Source organism: Copadichromis virginalis, linkage group LG16, assembly GCF_057382275.1.
Source record: "Copadichromis virginalis isolate Kocher_CV1m ecotype Utaka linkage group LG16, C_Virginalis_male_GT1.1, whole genome shotgun sequence".
In the NCBI taxonomy this organism is placed as follows: Eukaryota; Metazoa; Chordata; class Actinopteri; order Cichliformes; family Cichlidae; genus Copadichromis; species Copadichromis virginalis.
The window spans coordinates 4,564,494-4,588,671 of NC_140633.1; the positions used below are offsets into that span (position 1 = coordinate 4,564,494).

At 43.2% G+C, this 24,178-nt stretch overlaps 1 protein-coding gene and 2 long non-coding RNA genes across 3 annotated transcripts; 2 read left to right on the forward strand and 1 right to left on the reverse strand.

Annotated features, from left to right (window-relative positions):
- The first annotated feature begins 253 nt into the window (after nucleotides 1-253).
- Nucleotides 254-22,418, forward strand: prkag3b (protein kinase, AMP-activated, gamma 3b non-catalytic subunit). The gene is made up of 11 exons (XM_085434973.1): nucleotides 254-546; nucleotides 4,536-4,640; nucleotides 4,739-4,820; nucleotides 10,145-10,203; nucleotides 10,427-10,472; nucleotides 13,225-13,279; nucleotides 13,627-13,753; nucleotides 14,314-14,479; nucleotides 19,231-19,268; nucleotides 19,501-19,647; nucleotides 19,899-22,418. The coding sequence occupies exons 1-11, from the start codon at nucleotides 460-462 to the stop codon at nucleotides 20,013-20,015; spliced, it is 1,029 nt and encodes a 342-aa protein (XP_085291099.1). The 5' UTR covers nucleotides 254-459; the 3' UTR covers nucleotides 20,016-22,418.
- On the forward strand, nucleotides 997-2,812 carry LOC146690112 (uncharacterized). Its single transcript, XR_014915612.1, has 2 exons — nucleotides 997-1,359; nucleotides 2,246-2,812. It is a non-coding gene; the product is annotated as an uncharacterized LOC146690112 (long non-coding RNA).
- LOC146690113 (uncharacterized) lies at nucleotides 2,558-4,237 on the reverse strand. The gene is made up of 2 exons (XR_014915613.1): nucleotides 4,001-4,237; nucleotides 2,558-3,120 (listed from the first exon to the last, which is right to left on the reverse strand). It is a non-coding gene; the product is annotated as an uncharacterized LOC146690113 (long non-coding RNA).
- Nucleotides 22,419-24,178: the final 1,760 nt, after the last annotated feature.

The following is a 24,178-nucleotide window of genomic DNA, read 5'->3' on the forward strand; positions in this document are numbered from 1 at the left end:
CTCAAGAACCAGTATAAATGTTGGCACTTTGGCTGTTTTCATGGAGCCAGAGGTGGAGGAGAGGATGGATTATTGGATATGCAGACATCTCGTACATACAAACTGCTTATTAAATCTGTGTTTAGTTTCCACTTTCAGAAGATGAAGTGACCGGGATGAGCGTCCTCTGCTCTGCTACAAATGTTAATAAGGCAATACCCCCCCCCCCCCCCCGTCTCCACCCACTCTTCCTCTGTCCCTCTAAATGCCACTCTCACACTTCAGTCCAGATTTAGACTTCAGTCTGTCCCAGCTGTCTCAAGCTTCACAGAGCAATTTGTCTCCCTCTCAATTTGTCCAGTTTTCCGTCCTTCTCACCATGTCTGGACTCTTTCAACACCTCTTTATCTGACTTGGCAGCAAAGTCTCACAGCTCCTCCAGGTAGACAGTCCGTCACAGTGCTGCTGTCTGTCATTTTGATGCCCAGGGTTTTGTGGGTCAGTGTGATTCTACGTGTGCAGACCTCTTATTGCTGTTGTCTGCAGGCTATGGAACCTCTGGCAGAGGTAAGACACTGTCCTCACCCTCCACCTCGCACCTCGTGTGCTGCTGTTTGTTCTACGTGACTTTGAAAAGTTGCTAAGAAAAAACACTGGACCTACTTTTATATTACCTCAGATTACACATAGATAATGAACTGGACTGGGTTAAAAACACTACTGCAGTCTACAGGAAGGGTCAGAGTCGTCAACTGAGGTCTTTTAACATCTGTCAGACAACACTCAGGATTGTCTGTCTGTTGTGACCAGTGCGATCCTCTGCTGTTGCATGCTGGGGCAGCAGGTTGAGGGTCGCAGATGCCAGCAGACTCAATAAAACTGTGTTCACACCGAACGCGATGGACGTGAATAAAACGCCCCAAACGCCCCTAATTTGACGCGTGTACATTCGCGTCTCAACGCGTGTCCAAGAAAAATCCATCGCGCATCAAAATATCGACGCGCGTGAACCGGAAATGTGGGAGGAATGTGGGAGGGAGTTGTGCCAGACCGGTATCTTTGCAAGATGGCAGCTATCGAGCTAGCGCTTGAAGAGAGAGTCTCCCTTCTCTATGTACCGTGGAGAGCAGAGTAGCGGCGTAAAGGACATCCTCGCCGTACCTGGGTCCATCAGGTCCTCCAGAGGCATGAGCAGTTTGGTGAGTTTCACCACTTGCTCCAGGAGCTGCGCCTGGATGACGGCCGATTCCAGCGATATCACCGTCTCTCACTCGGCCAGTTTGAGGACCTGCTTTCCCGCGTCGGTCCCAGCATCGCCCGCCTAGACACCAACTACAGGCGCTCAATCCCACCTGCAGAGCGCCTGTCCGTCTGCCTGAGGTTAGTAAAAGTATTTAATACGGTAGTCCTTTATTGATATCTGTGCTAATATGCTAATCCATCCATTTATACACTGCTAACATGGATGTGCTATGCTAACAGTGAATGCTGTCGGTGTTTACTGAAAGCAAACTGTGGTACAGAGACGACTCTTTATAATATTTCTAGTGATACTCAGAAGGTCTCATCAAGTCCCGATTTAATTCGATTTATGCTGTTATCAGTGTTTGCATGATAGCATGGCTGTGGTGTCACATCAATGTATGCGCTCGGTGTTTGCTGATATCAAACTGTAGCATTAGGACCACTGAGTTAACCTTTGTAGTGATACTCACTCCTTTTTATTTAGACCTGGTTTAATTCTGGGATAGTTGAATATTTGTATATAATCCCTGCAGCTGTCAGACTCTATAACAGGGGTCACAGCCTTTATTAAAACTGAGTTAGATAAAACTGAACAGTTTGGTTCATCTCTAGTTACATGGTTCTATCTTGATAAGCTGTCTTATCACAGATTAATTTTTCAAAAATATTAATGATTTAAGCAAGGAAAGGGCTACATGTCAACATACAACTCTTTATTTCTATTAATGTCTTACTTCATTCCTACCTGATTGACATGTTTAGGAATTATGAGTGATTGGCTCACTGTAGTTGTGAAAGTTGCTACCAATCAAATTATGATATGTTAAAGTTAAAACAAAACACAACTGTTTTAGATATTATCTAATATACATTTTGTAATTATCCTTATAATTACAAAATGTTTTATGTAAGATTTAAGTTTTGTGATTTATATCTGACATCACAAAAGTATTTTGGAATTTGAATAATGTATTTTGTAACTGCAGTACACATAATACTGATTTTGAACAATTTTGTCCAGGTTCCTTGTCACCGGGGACTCCTTCAGGACCATCGCGTTCAGTTTCAGAGTCGGTGTGTCCACGGTGAGCCAGATCACCCCCCAGGCAGCGACGTCCATCTGGGACTGTCTAGTGGACGACTTCATGGCTGTGCCTTCACCTGGAGACTGGCGGTCCATCACAGAGGGACTCCAGGAGCGCTGGAACTTTCCTCTGTGCTGTGCAGCTCTGGATGGGAAGCACATCCAGACAAAGGCACCCCATATATCATATAGGAGACACACACATTGATATACACTAAATATTCATTTCATTTCTTTTTTGTGGTGCCCAAATTGATGCACCTGCTTGATTTTGTTTAAACAATTATTGCACACTTTCTGTAAATCCAGTAAACTTCTTTTCACTTCTCAAATATCACTGTGTGAGTCTCCTGTATGATATTTAACTGACATTTTTTATTGTAACAACCAACGATTTATACAGGAAAATAATGTCTATTAACAAGGTTGCCCAAACTTCTGCATCCCACTGTATCAGTATATTTTGTCATTAGTATAATATGAAATAAATTCTACATGTGTCAAGTTGTGTGCCAACATTTGCTGTGTAGTAGAACTGAGACATTAGTCATTATAAACATTTATTTGAAATAATATTAAAAGTCTCAAACAGAAAAACATTAAACATAAATATATAAAATATAAGAATTTACAGAGAGACAGGAATAAAAAGGACCAGCTGCTCTCCAGAGCAGGAACAAGGCTGAGGAGGAAATGCTCCATTGGAGACTGGTGTGGCCTCTTCAGGGACTCCAGGATGGCCAGCTCCACCGCCGATGGACCGTCCTGGGACCCGTCCCTCATCTGCCTCGGAGCCGTCCTCCTCTGTGGGCCTGTAAAACAGCACAAAACACAAAGAAATGAGAAGGCTGCTACTAGATTTTAATTTCAACATTGAAAGAAAAAAAAAAACAATAACAGGATATAATCAGATTGGTTGTAGATATTTAGTAAAGGTGATCACAAGGGAATCCCACCGACTAAAAAGGTATCAGTGCTTGCTGTACATATCTGTGGGTGCAGCAGCAGGAGCTCAGGGACTGGGGATGCTCTGCTGCAGAATCAGTTGGTTCTATCAATACAGTATTAAATGTTAACAGGTTTGATATAATAATCGTAGAGTAGACAGTGGTCCCTCATTTATTGCAGGGGTTCTCAGAATAACTAGCCCCTGGCCACGCACTTTATACACTGTTTTCCCCACACTCATGAACATTGGTCACAGTTCTCACAATTGATTCTCAAAGTGCAAACCTTTGTAGATTGCAAAACGTAAAAGTATTAATATGCCGCGGTTTGTCTTCATCTGCCCGCCACTTTCGTGCGCCTTTTTCCCTCACGGTGCAGGTGTCTATTTCCGAATGAGGCTCATAGTTATGGGTGTTTTTGTGCTGTTTTTTCTATTGGACGCGATGGTTATCAAAACCAAACGTGATAAATTTGGCAAGCGCAGGAGATTTGTCAATCAGGCTGCAGAATGCAATGCTGTACTGTGCAATAAAAAATCAGCGAAAAAGCAAAGCAGTGACGGATGAACAGCGGGACCACTGTGTGCTGTTTATTAATAAACAATAAAATATATTCCTAAATGACAACATGCATAAAAGCAGAACGGTATTTGTACGTCAGTGGGAAAATAGCGGTGGCTTGCTAGCTTTTGTGCGGCTTCCCCGGGTCAGTGAAAACTTTCAAAAGAGAAATGAATGAACTTACCAGGTTGCCCGATCTCTTCACATATCTTCCTCCAAGCTCGGTCCTTTTTATTCCTGTCTCGGTACTGAAAGCAGCTGGTGTTGTACAGCTCCGGGTTGTTTGCTACCGCATTGATTAGCCTTCCTTCTATTGAAGTATGAAAGGCTTTGGCTGGATCTGCCCCTTTGACCTAGGTAACAGCCACGTCACCAGGCTCCTGATTGGTTGTCGCGGCGCGATTTGACGCTGGAGTTCAGATTTTTCACAAGAAATAACCAGAGTAAATGTAAAAGGTGGTCCAAACATCACATCATCACATCAAACGTCTCTGTCCAGGAGACTGCAGATGCTGTCAGCATCCTCAAACTCTCAAAACACTGTTAGACCCAAGCTTGAAGAACATATAATCTTTTTTTGTGAAAACATTATGATGCCCTTATAAAAAAAATAAAAACCCTCATATAAATACCCAACATGAAACCAACATTTTTAACAGCAGTGTATATTATATTTCTTATTTGTCTGTGGCATAAGCAACACCTGCTCTTCTCCACAGGTCCAGACTGACACATTCATTTACATGAACTTCATGAAGAGTCACTCCTGCTACGATGCCATCCCAACCAGCTCCAAACTGGTCATCTTTGACACAACACTGCAGGTCGAATGTTCACAACACATCCTCTTATTCTGCCAGTAAAACAAGCCACAGTTACAAAACATGTTCATGGTTTCAGTGACTGGGTGTCTGTTTGGCAGGTGAAGAAGGCTTTCTTTGCTCTGGTGGCTAATGGTGTGAGGGCAGCGCCGCTGTGGGACAGCAAGCTTCAGTGTTTTGTAGGTGAGCCATACAGGGAGTGCAGAATTATTAGGCAAGTTGTATTTTTGAGGAATAATTTTATTATTGATCAACAACCATGTTCTCAATGAACCCAAAAAACTCATTAATATCAAAGCTGAATGTTTTTGGAAGTAGTTTTTAGTTTGTTTTTAGTTTGAGCTATTTTAGGGGGATATCTGTGTGTGCAGGTGACTATTACTGTGCATAATTATTAGGCAACTACAGTGGGGCAAAAAAGTATTTAGTCAGCCACCGATTGTGCAAGTTCCCCCACCTAAAATGATGACAGAGGTCAGTAATTTGCACCAGAGGTACACTTCAACTGTGAGAGACAGAATGTGAAAAAAAAATCCATGAATCCACATGGTAGGATTTGTAAAGAATTTATTGGTAAATCAGGGTGGAAAATAAGTATTTGGTCACCTCAAACAAGGAAAATCTCTGGCTCTCACAGACCTGTAACGTCTTCTGTAAGAAGCTTTTCTGTCCCCCACTCGTTACCTGTATGAATGGCACCTGTTTGAACTCATCATCTGTATAAAAGACACCTGTCCACAGCCTCAAACAGTCAGACTCCAAACTCCGCCATGGCCAAGACCAAAGAGCTTTCGAAGGACACCAGGAAAAGTATTGTAGACCTGCACCAGACTGGGAAGACTGAATCTACAATAGGCAAGCAGCTTGGTGTGAAAAAATCAACTGTGGGAGCAATCATCAGAAAATGGAAGACATACAAGACCACTGATAATCTCCCTCGATCTGGGGCTCCACGCAAGATCTCATCCCGTGGGGTCAAAATGATCATGAGAACGGTGAGCAAAGATCCCAGAACCACACGGGGGGACCTGGTGAATGACCTGCAGAGAGCTGGGACCAAAGTAACAAAGGTCACCATCAGTAACACACTACAACGGCAGGGAATCAAATCCCGCAGTGCCAGACGTGTTCCGCTGCTGAAGCCAGTGCATGTCCAGGCCCGTCTGAAGTTTGCCAGAGAGCACATGGATGATACAGCAGAGGATTGGGAGAATGTCATGTGGTCAGATGAAACCAAAGTAGAACTTTTTGGTATAAACTCAACTCGTCGTGTTTGGAGGAAGAAGAATACTGAGTTGCATCCCAAGAACACCATACCTACTGTGAAGCATGGGGGTGGAAACATCATGCTATGGGGCTGTTTTTCTGCCAAGGGGACAGGACGACTGATCCGTGTTAAGGACAGAATGAATGCGGCCATGTATCGTGAGATTTTGAGCCAAAACCTCCTTCCATCAGTGAGAACTTTGAAGATGAAACGAGGCTGGGTCTTCCAACATGACAATGATCCAAAACACACCGCCCGGGCATCAGTCCATAAAACCTTAGAAAAACCAGTCTTGAGATATTTCTTGGCCCAGTCTTGACGTTTCAGCTTGTGTGTTTTGTTCAGTGGTGGTCGTCTTTCAGCCTTTCTTACCTTGGCCATGTCTCTGAGTATTGCACACCTTGTGCTTTTGGGCACTCCAGTGATGTTGCAGCTCTGAAATATGGCCAAACTGGTGGCAAGTGGCATCTTGGCAGCTGCACGCTTGACTTTTCTCAGTTCATGGGCAGTTATTTTGCGCCTTGGTTTTTCCACACGCTTCTTGCGACCCTGTTGACTATTTTGAATGAAACGCTTGATTGTTCGATGATCACGCTTCAGAAGCTTTGCAATTTTGAGACTGCTGCATCCCTCTGCAAGATATCTCACTATTTTTGACTTTTCTGAGCCTGTCAACTCCTTCTTTTGACCCATTTTGCCAAAGGAAAGGACGTTGCCTAATAATTATGCACACCTGATATAGGGTGTTGATGTCATTAGACCACACCCCTTCTCATTACAGAGATGCACATCACCTAATATGCTTAATTGGTAGTAGGCTTTCGAGCCTATACAGCTTGGAGTAAGACAACATGCATGAAGAGGATGATGTGGACAAAATACTCATTTGTCTAATAATTCTGCACTCCCTGTACATCATCTGTCTGTAGCACTGAGCATGAGTAACATGAATCTCGATTGAAGCTTGAGCTCCCCCGATACAACCTTCAGTGGTTTATTAATTCTTTATAATCCAAGCCGCTCTGCAAATGCTTTTCCAGCTTGCATCTTACATTCTGCCCCTGTGTGTTAGATGGTGTCTGGGGTAGCTGTGCACAATCTGCTACTTGAGTGCTGTTGGCTGTGGTCCCCCCTTTATGAATATGGTGCTTAGGACCTGTTTCTGTGTGCAGGAGGCGGCTGATGGTCACTCCACTCCTAACTCTATATCAATATCTATTATTAATGATGAGCTGGGTTAAGGGGTTGAAGCCCATGCAGAGCACCAGTAAAGTAAATGATTGCTCAGATCAGAACACCTTGCCATTGGACTGAACAAGGTCTGCATCAGGGAAACCAAGAAATGCTAATAACAAGTGGACCGCTGCAACAATCAAGGACAAGGACTAAAAACTTTTTCTGTTATACGTTTCATGGGAAAAAACATCACTAAATAATTTCATTTCCCGGGCACAGGTGCCACCCACTCATTTAAATTCCTCAGGCATAAATTCAAGAGCCTGCAGGGGTAGAACTTAGCGCACAAAGAAACCATCGCACACACTGAGCGTTTGCGTTGCACACGCTGCTACAGTGTCACTCCCACAGGTAGCTCTTTGTGCTCGCAGTGAAATCCTGCTGGCTTGAGTCAAAAGCCTTTTTACTGGTTTCTTCAGCATAACCAGTGACAGGTGTCAGGGTTTCCACAGCTACACAGTAAACAATAACTGTTGATAATTAATTTGGCAAACTTTGTTTAACAAATTGTATTGAGCGGCACTGAATACTTGCGGTCGTGAAATGAAATTATCTGCTTGGATTATGTTTTCCTTGCACACGACTCGACAGAAAAATAATTTCATAATTGTATGTTACTATGCCAGTTCAGCCAGGTGCAGATTATATGCAAAGCATCTAGGAACGTGGGGCAAAAAAGTATTTAGTCAGCCACCGATTGTGCAAGTTCCCCCACTTAAAATGATGACAGAGGTCAGTAATTTGCACCAGAGGTACACTTCAACTGTGAGAGACAGAATGTGAAAAAAAAATCCATGAATCCACATGGTAGGATTTGTAAAGAATTTATTCGTAAATCAGGGTGGAAAATAAGTATTTGGTCAATAACAAAAATACAACTCAATACTTTGTAACATAACCTTTGTTGGCAATAACAGAGGTCAAACGTTTACTATAGGTCTTTACCAGGTTTGCACACACAGTAGCTGGTATTTTGGCCCATTCCTCCATGCAGATCTTCTCGAGAGCAGTGATGTTTTGGGGCTGTCGCCGAGCAACACGGACTTTCAACTCCCGCCACAGATTTTCTATGGGGTTGAGGTCTGGAGACTGGCTAGGCCACTCCAGGACCTTCAAATGCTTCTTACGGAGCCACTCCTTTGTTGCCCGGGCGGTGTGTTTTGGATCATTGTCATGTTGGAAGACCCAGCCTCGTTTCATCTTCAAAGTTCTCACTGATGGAAGGAGGTTTTGGCTCAAAATCTCACGATACATGGCCCCATTCATTCTGTCCTTAACACGGATCAGTCGTCCTGTCCCCTTGGCAGAAAAACAGCCCCATAGCATGATGTTTCCACCCCCATGCTTCACAGTAGGTATGGTGTTCTTGGGATGCAACTCAGTATTCTTCTTCCTCCAAACACGACGAGTTGAGTTTATACCAAAAAGTTCTACTTTGGTTTCATCTGACCACATGACATTCTCCCAATCCTCTGCTGTATCATCCATGTGCTCTCTGGCAAACTTCAGACGGGCCTGGACATGCACTGGCTTCAGCAGCGGAACACGTCTGGCACTGCGGGATTTGATTCCCTGCCGTTGTAGTGTGTTACTGATGGTGACCTTTGTTACTTTGGTCCCAGCTCTCTGCAGGTCATTCACCAGGTCCCCCCGTGTGGTTCTGGGATCTTTGCTCACCGTTCTCATGATCATTTTGACCCCACGGGATGAGATCTTGCGTGGAGCCCCAGATCGAGCGAGATTATCAGTGGTCTTGTATGTCTTCCATTTTCTGATGATTGCTCCCACAGTTGATTTTTTCACACCAAGCTGCTTGCCTATTGTAGATTCACTCTTCCCAGTCTGGTGCAGGTCTACAATACTTTTCCTGGTGTCCTTCGAAAGCTCTTTGGTCTTGGCCATGGCAGAGTTTGGAGTCTGACTGTTTGAGGCTGTGGACAGGTGTCTTTTATACAGATGATGAGTTCAAACAGGTGCCATTCATACAGGTAACGAGTGGGGGACAGAAAAGCTTCTTACAGAAGACGTTACAGGTCTGTGAGAGCCAGAGATTTTCCTTGTTTGAGGTGACCAAATACTTATTTTCCACCCTGATTTACGGATAAATTCTTTACAAATCCTACCATGTGAATTCATGGATTTTTTTTTTTCACATTCTGTCTCTCACAGTTGAAGTGTACCTCTGGTGCAAATTACTGACCTCTGTCATCATTTTAAGTGGGGGAACTTGCACAATCGGTGGCTGACTAAATACTTTTTTGCCCCACTGTATATAATACATATCTTTAAAAGTGTCCAGTTTCTAGCCACAGAGCCAGCCTCCATGATCATTTTATGGTTGGTGTCACCAGCTCGGATGCTGCTCCTCCAGAAGACCATCGTGAGGTACACTGTGTTGGCCACAAATGGGTGATTAAAGATATTCAACATTTTAGGATTTAAGGACCACAGCTTTCCAAGAAAATAGAGCCTGCTCACCTCCGTCTTCTATAAAGCCTCTCTATTGGTCTTCCCATTCAGCCCGTTGTTGACCTGGTCACTGTAGGGCCTGTATACCACTATTACATCTACATCCTATTCCATAAGAGACACAGGTTATGTAGCTTTTCCCTTCTATTTTATGTGTAAGACCAGAGAGACCATCTCGCTGTCTTATATCTAGTCACATAGTCAGTCATCCATGATGGCTTACTGACACTTCCATCAGCATCAGTAACATCAGCTGGATGGTATTAAATTCACTTGAAATCAAAGGTCAGATCCAAGTAGATCCAAGACTAGTCTTCCAGTACCTTGACTACATGAGACGTGAGGTGCGGCCAATAGTTATTAAGCTCTGATGGTGTTGATTTAGTTAGTAAGGAAAGTAGACAGCATTTCATGCTCACTTGTCCTAAATAAGAAACTTCCAGATGTGTGTCAGTTAGCATCATAACATGATGAATCCATGTTCAGTACGTCCAGTGTCACTCAGGCTAAACATGATCTATATGTTTCTGTCCAGGTATGCTGACCATCACTGACTTCATTAACATACTACATCGATACTATAAGTCTCCTCTGGTGAGCTGAGTTTCTGAGTACTATAAATTTATTGTATATATTTAGCTGCTTTGTGTTTTAGCAGAAGAAAATGGATGGATGCTTTTGTCAAATGCATTCACACTGTGCTTTCAAATCATGTTATAATACAAAAACCATACTGATTAAAAAAATAAGTAAAAATCCTCCATCATGTCGGATGTTGCCATAATCATTGGATCTGAAATGTTTGGTTTGTCTGCAGGTTCAGATATATGAGCTTGAGGATCACAAGATAGAGACATGGAGAGGTCTGTTCAACGATGCTGTCCGCAAGCATGAAAGAATAAGAATTTAGAACAGCTTTCCAAAAAAGTTGTGACATTCAACAGGATGTAAATAAAAACAGAATGCTGTGGTTTATAAATATTTTAAATATGTTTTTTTTTTTAAATGAATCAATCTTTTCTTATTGGCTTGGAAATGTGCCCATTATACTGTTTATCACTGCTTCCACAAACATTTAGAGGTCATCTATGCGTATTAGAGACATTATTGATTGATCCTCAACAGTACAGCTCATGGAGCAACATGCTCATGTTGCCATCCAGATGATGTTTTTGGTTTTTCCTCCCCCTTAGATGTTCTTGCTTATTTTAACAAGACAGTAACCTCATTACATAGTATTCCAACAGCATAGCACTGAAGTAGGAGTTTGGGTGCTCCTGCCTGGATGTAGACTGGATTGATAAGCTCACACACACACTCGAATATCCTCAAGAGGATTCCTGCTGGTCTAGTGTTCTGTGAACAGGACAAAACAGCATTGTTCCTCCTGGATCTGAAGTTTGACTAATGTATGAACTCTCCTTTCAAACGCCCTGACATAGACCTTACAGGGATGGCATCCATGACAGCGGCGGTGGTGGCCAGGGAATTTTTGTTGATTTCGCGTTTCATTCCCCCCCTCCCCAGTTCGTTTTGGAGCTTTGGTCTGCCATGGCTGACAGCCTGGGGGTCAAGGTCCACCAAACCACAGCATACCACCCGCAAACCAACGGGATGTGCAAGCAGCTTCACGAGTCACTCAAGGCCGCTCTCTGGGGTTCTCTTACAGGTTTGCGCTGCGCGGTTAGGGAAGACCTCTGGGATTCTCCAGCTGAACTGGTCCTTGGCCAGCCGCTCCGGGATCCTGGGGAATTCATGCCTGCGAGCCCCCCCCCTTCGTGTTTCAATACCTCTATGCTGTCTCTCCGTTCCACCAGAGACTCGTTTTCCATTCCTGGTGCACCACTGCCTGCCCGACCCTATTGTTCTGTTTGACGGCCCGTTCAGGGTTATTCAACCAGGCCGAAAGCCTTTCCTTTTTGGACTTTGGAAGTCGGCAGGAGGTTGTTCCTATTGATAGACTTAAGCCTGCACATGTCCTGCATGATCAAGTGGTGCCGGCCCAGGCCCTCTTCTGCAGCTGTCCGCCTACCACCGGGCTGACAGACTTTGGTTTTTCCTGTAGGAGTGCCCCCCACCCGGCACAGCTTGAGCTGTCTGCAGCTTTTCCTGACCACCAGTGCCAGCCTTGTCCACAGGCATCCTTAAAACAAAAGAACTCATAATGCACTTCAGGGGGCACAGACAGGTCCACTCTCTTCTCATTATAAATGGAGAATGTAGTAGTATTTATTTATTTATTGTCATTGTCAAGAACAATGAAATTGCGTTTGGGGCTTCCATACAACCCAAAAAAAGAAGAAAATAATAAATACCCCTTAAAACCCAAGTGTACATATTTAACCCAGTGTGACTCCAATGCAATAAGACAATCCTTAGCAATAATGTTCGTAGAAATTCAGACAAAGACCTGAGAAACATGACAGAAATACAACAATGCAACCCATTCAATATTATTGTACTGTGAGATATGATATCAGATATGATAGTTATCTATTTAAGAAAGAGGGGGGGGGGGGGCAGGAGGGGGAAGAGAATAAAGATATGATGCACCAATGCAGACCAGTTCATTGCAATGGGTGGAATCAGTCTCCACATTCAGGTTTCTGGGCGTCTCTGCCCTTTTAAAGAAGGCTCACCAATGGCTGCACTTCCTCTGTGTCCTGAGGAAGAATAACCTGGACTGGAAGCTGGTGCTGGCCTTCTACTGCTCCTCAGTGGAGAGCGTGCTCTCCTACTGCCTGGGTGTTCAGCACATGGGGGCCACTACTGAGAACAGGAAGGCTGCACAGAGGGTAATTAAAACAGCGCAGAAAATCACTGGCTGAACTCTGCCACCCGTAGGCCATCGACAGATCATCCTGTCTCAGAAAAACCACGGCCATCACAGGTGATCCCTTTCATCCGGCCCACCACCTGTTTGATGCACTGCCCTCTGTTCTGCGCCTGTGGTCAGTCTCACAAACAGCCTTTTCCCCTCGGCCATTCTACTGTTAACAAGCACTGTCCCTCATAATGTTGCTGCTCCATGCACAGTGTTACAAACACTGTGCATGGAGCAGCCATAACTCCATTGTACATGTAGAATGACAATAAAGGGCTATTCTATTCTATTCTAAACCTGAAGGCTTTGCCTCCCGTTCTACTTTTAAATCCTAGGAACTACAAGTAAGCCTGCTGCCCAGTTTCTGAGTTGTTATATTTTAAGTTAAATATACAGTTCAAATAACTTGCTAATCACTACATTCTGTTTTTATTCACATTACTGACAGCATCCCAACATTTTTGGAAATGGGATTCTAATTCTTTTAAACCAACTATTCCCAAAACTTGCATTGTGGCCCACTGGTGGGATCTGAAGGTAGTGTGGAAGAGCAGTGAGACATTATTTACAATAATTAGTTGCATAAAAAAACTGAAGCACAAGAAGCAAACACTTGATCTTCGGCGTGTGTGATGATCAGGTTCTGATCAAAGGTTTGGCTGCACCACAAATGATGTTCATAGGCTACAATGGTCTTTAGTTTGGGAATGGCTGTTTTTTAAACATTTAAATGAGCTTTAGGCTGTGTTTCCAAGTAGTTTGTGGTTTGTTTGTTTTTTTTCTGTTTGCAGAAATCTATCTCCAGTACTCATTTAACAGACTAATCAGCATTACACCAGAGTCCAGGTAAGGCCAGCCCTAAAATAGATTTATTTAATTTAGTCATAATGTAGTCACACTTTATCATTTTAAAGGCTACAGTTCTTTTGCTTAAATTACACCAGATTTACAACTACAATTTCAAACAAAGTACAAAATATCAACATTTAGGGAATTTGGTATCTATTGACTTCCGACCAGTGTTCATTGCTGGAGCTAACTAATCTGAGCTGTGGTCTGCTTGTTAAAAGAGCTTAACTGGGCTGTTTGAAAGCCATATAAAATAATAAGCAGATGTAGGAAATTTACCATGGATAGCCTGTTTATTCTGAAATTCTTAAAATCCTAATCACAAATCGTGTTTGTCTTTTCAGTTTGTTTGATGCCATATACTCCCTGTTAAAGAATAAGATCCACCGCCTGCCAGTTATTGACCCAGCATCAGGAAACGTCCTCCACATCCTCACTCACAAACGCATACTCAAGTTTCTCCACATTTTTGTAAGGAGACACTTCTTGTGCAGCACACCGTTAACTTAATCCCATAATTTAATTGCAGTTAAAAGACCTGGCTCAAAGAAAAGAAATCTTTATTCTCCTGTATGTTGGTATTTGAAAGACTTCTTTTCATTATCTTTTTTTCCCAAATGAATTGTAATTTTGAGGGGCTACAGGTGCCCAGAAATACATCAGATATGGTTAAAAAAAAATCATGGTAAATTACTCTGGACCACTGCTGTGCTTGATAATGTTTGTTTTTCTTGAACAGCATTGGTCTTGAGATGCAGTGATTTCTCATGGCACATAGTAGACAGAGGTAGAAACATGTAGCTCCTTTGTGTAACGTATGATACAAATCGGAGCCTGGATACATCTGCATGCCCTCTATATGCTCACAAAAAGGGCTGTCATCACTGTTTGAAGATGTCTACTTTTCCATTTTAATTGATGCATTATATTTTTTCATGATATTGAGACTTTATATATTAAGAATAATAATAGTGAAATGCAAAATCTCAAAATCACAATATATTATCTTTTATTATGTCTTTTCCCTTAAGGGATCTATGATTCCCAGACCCAGGTTTCTTCAAAGGCAAATCCGTGAAGTGCCGATTGGTACCTTTAAACATATTGCAACAATCCAGGAATCGGCTTCCGTCTATGATGCTCTGAGCCTTTTTGTGGAGAGAAGAGTGTCAGCTCTGCCTGTGGTCAATGAACGAGGTAGTTTGATATCATGCTAACTGTTCCTATTGATAGACTTAAGCTGAAAACTGCATTCTTCCTCCTGTATCTGAGGTTCTACTAATGGACAGACTCCCCTTTCCAGCACCCTAACATAGACTTTCCCAGGGAGGCTATGGAGTGTGATCCTTCAATAGTTGGAACACACCCTCCAGTCTCCCTTCTTAAAAATGGGAACCACCACCCCAGTCTGCCAGTCCAGAGGTACCGCCCCTGATCTCCACTTCAGGAACTCAGGGCGAACCTCATCCACCCCAGGAGTTGTTTAACTGCCTCAATGACCTTGCTCCTGAAGATAGGTGAGTTGTCCCCCGCATCAGTATCAGACTCTGCTTCCTCCACGGAAAATGTGTCAGTGGGATTAAGGAGATCCTCAAAGTATTCCTTCCACCACCGGACAACTCCTCCCACACTTGAGTTTGAGCTTCAGCCACTGCCTGAGCCACGTTCCTCTTGGCCTGTTGGTACCTATCATTTCCTGATAACATTTACTTTTACAATAATTGATTACACAGCGGTGAAGAGTAGACTTTATCAAAGTAGATGTCTTTCTGAAAGCACTGTAACTAAGTTTAAGAATATAATCCACCCACTGTTATCATCTCCAATGCCCTGTACCAACACAGAGCAAAGCAGCTATCTGAACGCTACCCCAACAGAGGTCGATTATCTTGTTAATAATTTCACCTCCTCACTACGTACGACTCTGGATACTGTAGCTCCTGTGAAAACTAAGGCCTCAAATCAGAAGTACCTGACTCCGTGGTATAATTCTCAAACACGTACCCTAAAGCAGATGACTCGTAATCTGGAGAGGAAATGGCGTGTCACAAATCTAGAGGATCATCATTTAGCCTGGAGAAATAGTTTGCTGCTTTATAAGAAAGCCCTCCGCAAAGCCAGAACATCTTACTATTCATCACTGATTGAAGAAAATAAGAACAACCCTAGGTTTCTCTTCAGCACTGTAGCCAGGCTGACAAAAAGTCAGAGCTCTTTTGAGCCAACCATCCCTTTAACGTTAACTAGTAATGACTTCATGAACTTCTTCACAAATAAAATTTTTATCATTAGAGAAAAAATTACCAATAATCATCCCACAGATGTAATATTATCTACAGCTACTCTTAGTACCATTGATATTAAGTTAGACTCTTTTTCTCCAATTGATCTTTCTGAGTTAACTTCAATAATTACTTCCTCCAAACCATCAACGTGTCTTTTAGACCCCATTCCTACAAAACTGCTCAAAGAAGTCCTGCCATTAATTAATTCTTCGATCTTAAATATGATCAACCTATCTCTAATGATCGGCTATGTACCACAGGCCTTCAAGCTGGCTGTAGTTAAACCTTTACTCAAAAAGCCATCTCTAGACCCAGCAGTCTTAGCTAATTATAGGCCAATCTCCAACCTTCCTTTCATATCAAAAATCCTTGAAAGAGTAGTTGTCAAACAGCTAACAGATCATCTGCAGAGGAATGGTTTATTTGAAGAGTTTCAGTCAGGTTTCAGAGCTCAGCACAGCACAGAAACAGCTTTAGTGAAGGTTACAAATGATGTTCTTATGGCCTCTGACAGTGGACTCATCTCTGTGCTTGTCCTGCTAGACCTCAGTGCAGCGTTCGATACTGTTGATCATAATATCCTATTAGAGCGATTAGAACATGCTGTAGGTATTACAGGTACTGCACTGCAGTGGTTTGTATCATATCTATCTAATAGACTCCAATTCGTGCATGTAAATGGAGAGTCCTCTTCACACACTGAGGTTAATTATGGAGTTCCACAGGGTTCAGTGCTAGGACCAATTCTGTTTACATTATACATGCTTCCCTTAGGCAGTATCATTAGAAGACATAGCATACATTTTCACTGCTATGCAGATGACACCCAGCTCTATCTGTCCATGAAGCCAGATAACACACACCAATTAGTTAAACTGCAGGAATGTCTTAAAGACATAAAGACCTGGATGGCCGCTAACTTTCTGCTTCTTAATTCAGATAAAACTGAGGTTATTGTACTCGGCCCTGAAAATCTTAGAAATATGGTATCTAATCAGATTCTTACTCTGGATGGCATTACCTTGGCCTCCAGTAACGCTGTGAGGAACCTTGGAGTCATTTTTGACCAGGACATGTCCTTCAACGCACATATTAAACAAATATGTAAGACTGCTTTCTTCCATTTGCGCAACATCTCTAAAATTAGAAATATCCTGTCTCAGAGTGACGCTGAAAAACTAGTTCATGCATTTATTACTTCCAGGCTGGACTACTGTAATTCATTATTATCAGGATGTCCAAAAAACTCACTGAAAAGCCTTCAGCTAATCCAAAATGCTGCAGCAAGAGTCCTGACAGGGACTAGAAAGAGAGAGCATATTTCTCCTGTTTTGGCTTCCCTTCATTGGCTTCCTGTTAAATCCAGAATTGAATTCAAAATCCTGCTCCTCACATACAAGGTCTTAAATAATCAGGCCCCATCTTATCTTAATGACCTTGTAGTACCATATCACCCTATTAGAGCGCTCCGCTCTCGCTCTGCAGGCCTACTTGTTGTTCCTAGAGTATTTAAAAGTAGAATGGGAGGGAGAGCCTTCAGTTTTCAGGCCCCTCTTCTGTGGAACCAGCTTCCAGTTTGGATTCGGGAGACAGACACTATCTCTACTTTTAAGATTAGGCTTAAAACTTTCCTTTTTTCTAAAGCATATAGTTAGGGCTGGACCAGGTGACCCTGAATCCTCCCTTTGTTATGCTGCAATAGATGTAGGCTGCCGGGGGATTCCCATGATGCATTGAGTTTTTCCTTTCCAGTCACCTTTCTCACTCACTATGTATTAATAGACCTCTCTGCATTGAATCATATCTGTTATTAACCTCTGTCTCTCTTCCACAGCATGTCTTTATCCTGTCTTCCTTCTCTCACCCCAACCGGTCGCAGCAGATGGCCGCCCCTCCCTGAGCCTGGTTCTGCCGGAGGTTTCTTCCTGTTAAAAGGGAGTTTTTCCTTCCCACTGTCGCCAAAGTGCTTGCTCATAGGGGGTCATATGATTGTTGGGTTTTTCTCTGTATCTATGAAGCGCCTTGAGGCGACTTTTGTTGTGATTTGGCGCTATATAAATAAAAATTGAAAATTGAATTGAAATTGACCTTTCAGCTGCCTTCAAAGTTCCACAGGCTAACCAAGCCAGAGAGGACTCCTCCTTCAGCCTGGTGGCTCCCTTCACCTCTGTGTCCACCATTTGGTTCAGGGGTTGTGGCCACCTTGTGGCAGCAGCTCAGTGCAGCCTCGGCAATGGAGGTCCTGAACACGGTGAATTCAGACTCAGTGAATTGACCATCTCCCTCAGAATGTTACTGAAGCTCTGTGGGAGGTATGCGTTGAAGATCTCGTAGACTGGGGCCTCTGCCAGGCACTCCCAGCGCCAGGTCTGTCCAGCATCCTCCCCCACTACCTGATCCAACTCACCACCAGCCCCTCTCTTTACCCGAGTGTCTAGAACATATGGCGGCAGGTCTGGTGATACGATTACAAAATCGATTATCAACCTGTGGCCTAGAGTGTCCTGGTGCTACGCGCACTTACGGACACTCTTATGTTTGAACTTAGTGTTTGTTATGGACAAACTGTGGTTGGCACAGAAGTCCAAGAACAAAACACCACTTAGGTTCAGATCTGGGAGGCTGTTCCTCCCAATCACGTCCCTCCAGGTATCACTGTTGTTGCCCACAGCATGTCTTTATCCTGTCTTCCTTCTCTCACCCCAGCCAGTCACAGCAGATGGCCCCGCCCCTCCCTGAGCCTGGTTCTGCCGGAGGTTTCTTCCTGTTAAAAGGGAGTTTTTCCTTCCCACTGTCGCCAAAGTGCTTGCTCATAAGGGGTCATATAATTGTTGGGTTTTTCTCTGTACCTATGAAGCGCCTTGAGGCGACTTTTGTTGTGATTTGGCGCTATATAAATAAAATTGAATTGAATTGAATTGAAAGTCTCACAGTAGGACAACAAAGTCCCCAGGTTGAGCAGCCTACAGCACACCACCCAGGGACTCCAAGAAGGCTGGGTGCTCTGAATTGTCATGCTAAGTTAATGTTGTTATTCACCTGGAAAATTTGAAGTTTGCATGATCATGAGTCATCAGCATGTAATCACATGCAACTAACTGAATTTTGTAATATATGAAAAAGCTTGATACGTTTACATTACCGCTCATGGTAGTCTTTATTCTCTTACCAGCATGTAAAGCTTTCAGTCCTTGGTCTTGTCATAATACAGATTACTAAAGACGATCAGCTTTTTTTTTTTGCTATTTGACAATTAAAGGCTTCAACGCTTCAAGGCCTTCTGTTATAACATTTTCATGTGCATATGCTATATAGATGTAAATTCCATACAAAGCAGCAGAGGTGAGCCTAGCCCTGCCACTAACCCTAATCAGAGACCTGGTGGATGCAAAGGAGTTAAGAATAAAATTCTACCAATTGATTTTTGACAAGGCTGACAATAATGACAACAGTTTGTAAAGCTGTTATCAAGACAAACAATAGCCACATTAGACCAAAAACCTTCATATTACGAAGAGTCATAATATGAAGGTTTTTGGTTTGTGTGCTACATAATTTAATTAAAATTTTTTTATTGTTCTTCTTCAGTTTGGATGCATACTTTGGAAAAAGGTAAAACAACAAAAACTTACCTCATGGCCTTTCTGTGTATATCCTCTGTAGGTAAAGTGGTGGCGCTGTACTCCAGATTTGATGTTATTGTAAGTTGCTGTTTTTTTCCCCATGTATTATGTATGGTACATAGGACCCACATGTGTTACACTGTATATCTTCACACACAATTTCTGATTAAAATACCATAAATTTATTAAAGAAAAAATAGAAACAGTTAAATACTTTATATATAAGCAGTTAATCCAGAAATGTTATTATCTTATGAAAGTAAAATCAGTAGCTGCTAACAACATTGTTGGGTTTTCTTCTGTCCCTAAGAACCTTGCAGCCCAGAAAAACTATAACAACTTAAATATGACAATGCGGGAAGTCATTGCATCCAGATTCTGCTGTGTTGAGGGGGTCCTTAAGTGCTACCCTCATGAAACACTGGAGACCATCATCGATCGCATTGCACAGGCTGAGGTAATACAGTGCAGCCTGCAGTGCTGCAAAAATAATACTTATACACAAACTGCTGGGATACTTTTGGTGGCAATATGAGTCAGACGTGAGAGCTCTTGACTGTGTAATCAAAGTTAGTCCATTAGGCTCAGGTACATTAGGTAGATGCACAACATAAGTACTTAAAATACAGCTTCGATACTTAATGTGTCAGGGTGTACTGATGTATCCAGCAGAGTGGAGCTGAAAAATGTTATCTTTTGTTTCACCAGGTACATCGGTTGGTGTTGGTTGACAGTGATGATGTGGTCAGAGGGATTGTGTCTTTATCTGACCTTCTCCAAGCCCTCGTTCTCTCTCCTGCAGGCATTGATGCACTGTACTCCTAAGCAATGTTCCCTGTAATGTTTCATGTGTCTGAGCGAACACACAAACTCCCTGAGCAACAGCAGACGTGTGCACTGTAGTCACGCCAGCATCGAATCATCCAAGTTACATGGTTTATTAAAATAATCAAATTACAGCATTTATGTTAGACTACTTTTAATTAACTGCTTTAGCCCACTTACAATGAAAATTTAAAAAATCTTGTTCATCACCTGTGTAGCATGTTAACACTATTGGAAGTAAAAATAACTTGAACTCCAATTTTGAAAACACAACTTTTTTTTTTTTTTTAAAAGCTCTGGCTTGTATTATGAGTCTGAGTCTGTGGTCTGGGAGAGAGTCTGTAACTCTGTCTGCAAAATATAATATATAATGACCAATGTTGGGTAATTAATTATATAGTTACTTCTTCAAAAAAGTAACTGAGTTATGCAAACAACAAAGTTTTTTGCAGCTGTTTACCTAAAAATGCAGCCAAGGCGTTTTTAAACAAACATTTCAAACTATTTACAGAACAATCAGCTGTTCTGCATCAAATCTGATGCCACACAAATTATTTGTGCCGCTCCAAAAATAATTTCTGTCCACTATGAGATGAAGGAGAACAACAGCCTGATACCTGCAGGCCTGACAGCAGCAGATGTATCACTGCTGTAACACCTGTAACACTCAGCAGTCGCCTCATTGTTCTGACACACAACAAAACTGTTGACTACACTACACACTAACTACACACTAACTACACACTAACTACACACTAACTACACACTAACTACACAAGACAACACACTAACTTTAGACTCCAAACAGGCTAAACGTGGCAAATCTGTCACATCTCAAACACGCCGTCACTCCTAAAACTTCCCCCTCCCTAAACATCTAAATGCCATGTTGCCATATCATTTTTTGATTGGTCCACGAGGTACATTTTTCCACCAATAGGAAAGGCTGGTTTTTTTAGTGTTGTTTTAGCTCACAGGCTTTTGAGTGTTTTCCTTATAAAACGCAGTTTCTATATAAAGTATAAACAACGACAGTATTCAGGAAGAAAACCAAACATTGCAGATATTTTATCATAACTCTGGTTTTACGTGGCCGATCAACACAATTTAAAAACTGGTATAAAGTCCACACTTTGTCCGTCAGTTGTTCCGTCTGTCCTGCTCACATCTCCAATGGTTGTACACGTTGTCATTAACGTGGCTTCACTCCACATCAGCCACGCCACTTTGCTCGCTAAAACACCGGCGTCGGGACATAAGGACGCTGTTAGAGCCTGTCAACCACGTTGATTAGCTGCGTATATACGAATGTGAATCGCATCATTGGCTGGAGCAGCCAGTCACGGGTCACTTACTGACGCACACTGCAAAACAGAATTGTTAACGTATTTATTTTAATTTCAATTCAGGTTTTGTGTGTGTGCAACACAGATTGGAGACCATGCCAGCAGTGTGCGATTGCACACGCAGCTTAGAGGGAACATGGCTCCTAAGTCCAACCCATGCTCTCCTTTAAGGAGCCACCCATCGACCTATTTGCCTTGAAATCCTTAAAGGTTTCCTGCTCTTTCTGGTGTTCTTGCCTTCCTTCTGAAGGCAATGGAGATTTTTTCTTTCTGGCATCAGTGTTCTAACCCTGCTATAGTCCTCCTTCATAATATCTCCTCCTAATTCTTTCAGTTTTCCTTTTCTGACTCCTAACAAGAATAATTGTGCTTATTCACTTAACTGTCTCATTGGGAACTACTTTCTTCAAGAACAATTTATTCTAAAACAGTTACATGATTTGAATGGTCTCCTTAAATCTTTTGCTTCAGCTGTCAAATACTGGCAAATTCTGTATCTCTGCCAATTTGTTGTTATTTCACCAAACAGTCAAGCAAATCTTCTGAACTCTATTCACTTATTAGCTCTTCTTCAAACTCTTAGTTTGACAAATCTGACATTAATACTCCACAAGCAGCTTCACTGTGTAATTCTTCCTCTGAATCCACTATGCCATCAGCATCAGCATGCCATAAGCCTAAACTTAGCACATGTGAGTACACGCTGTTGTGATTCTTCTGTTAATTTATCAAAAGTTATACTTTTTTTAAAGGAGTTTGGACATCTTACGATTAAGATGTAATTCAGATCTGTTTTGTATTGTTTCCATGAACAATGCAAAAGAATGTGCTGTCTAAGGCTACAGTATCAGTCAGAAACTTGCATCTATTCATTTTATGAGGCTTCCCTAATTTTTCTAAGAATGCCTTAAATACTGTTGGAAAAGTTCCAGGCTACTGTGAAATAATGTTTCATACTTTTGTATTAATCATATAATTTAATATGTCTTATTTCATATTTCTGATGTCTTTAGTTTTGTTGTACACTGTTGAAAATAAATAACAATTCTTAAATCAGTATTTGTGTCTGAACTTTTAACTGGCGCTGACGTTACATAGCTCTTACATGACTTCAGATAAAGAAGTATACTTGGTCATTAATATTAGTGATGCGATGACATTGTGAATTCCAATGTTGTACTATTCCCACCTTTGTCTGGCTGAAGAATTGGTTGGATAGGTCTTTATTCCAGGCAATCATATAATTTATATGAATGGAGATGACATGTTGTGGTGGTGTGGTCCCTGGCTTGGCTGCAGGGGAGGAGTGGTGCAGTGAGCTCAACGGGGCGGTGCAGGGGAGGCAGATGAGAACACAGCTGGTGGCGTTTGGACTGATGACAGTTTTATTTTCCATTTTTTATTGAGGCAGAAGACAAGCGAAGGGTGCTTGAAAAAGCTGAGACTGGCGCTGACCAGACTGTGAACTGTCGCACAAAAAGTCACAAATAAACGTCACATCTCTGTGCATCAAACTGTGTGTGTGTTGACTGCATTCTACAAGTGGTGCCGAAACCCAGGAAACGTGGGGATGTCAGACCCACATGCTGCGCCACCTACCCAGCCTTTGCCGTTCCTGGCGGAGATGGCAAAGATGAGCCAAGACCAGGCGGCTGCCCAGCGGGTCTACCTGGCGAAGCTGCAGGAGCAAGCGGACCGGCAGACTCAGGTTCTGGAGAGGCTGTTCGGGGCCACTGTGCCGCTGAAGGCCCCTTCACTATTTGTGGCAATGCACCGGATGGGCGACAGGGACCCCCGGCTGGTGGACAAGGTGGTGCTGGAGCAGTTCATGGAGTGGCTGCCAGCGGAGAAGACAAGATGGGTCCGGTGCCACCGACCCGCGAGTCTGGAGATCGCGGTCACACTGGTGGAGGACCATCTCGTCGCCAAAGCAGAGGAGCCCAGAGGAGGCAGCCAGACACCGAGCAAACAAGCCCCAGTGCCGGCACCAAGGCACCTCCGCCTGCACAGGGAGAGTGGGCACCGGTGTTGAGCCCCACTAACCCATTCACTTCCTTTGTGCCTTCCCAGGGATTGGAGGTAACCAGTGCTGCCCCTGAGCCACGGAGAGTGGCACAGACGCCGGGGCAGGAATGCTGGAAGTGCAGCCAACCGGGACGCCTGAAGAGGAACTGTCCTCGGATGGAAGTAAGGCAGGTGTTCCGCGTCACCCGTGCCCCAGCACCCTTTCCCAGTCCAGGAGGGACATATAGCATAAGGACTCGAGGGGGTATACGCCATGCTTTGGTGGGCAGGGGCTGTGCGCAGACCCTCGTGCACCGAAGCTTGGTTCGTCCTGGGGCACTGCTGGTCCTTCATGGGAGGCCCTACCGGCTCCGGAAATTCCCCCCACGGGAGATTTCCCACTGGAGCAGTCTCGTGATGACACCCTACGCTCAGCCTTCGACCAGGTGATTGAGATTGATGGTCACATGGTGATCCCTGAAGCCGCGCTTCATGTTATTGAAAGATAGGTTATATCGAGTGAGTCATGACACTTGCACAGAGGAGACACACACCCAGTTGTTGGTGCCGCAGAGCCACCGGGAAATGATTTTTCAGGCGGCTCATTATAACCCCATGGCAGGGCATATGAGATATGAAAAAACTCTGAAGGGAATAACGGCCAGATTTTATTGGCCGGGCATCCAAGCAGATGTGCACCGCTGGTGTGCGTCCTGCCCTGACTGCCAACTTGTTAATCAGCCGGCCATACTTAGAGCGCCTTTGCACCCGCTCCCACTCATGGAGATCCCGTTTGAGCACATTGGCATGGAC

Excerpts from the sequence above, each read along its gene's own strand:
- prkag3b (XM_085434973.1), top strand. The coding sequence starts at position 460 with ATGCCCAGGGTTTTGTGGGTCAGTGTGATTCTACGTGTGCAGACCTCT. Across the intron at positions 4,641-4,738 it reads TCTTTGACACAACACTGCAG|GTGAAGAAGGCTTTCTTTGC; the intron begins GTCGAATGTTCA and ends TCTGTTTGGCAG. Across the intron at positions 13,754-14,313 it reads TCAAGTTTCTCCACATTTTT|GGATCTATGATTCCCAGACC; the intron begins GTAAGGAGACAC and ends TTTTCCCTTAAG.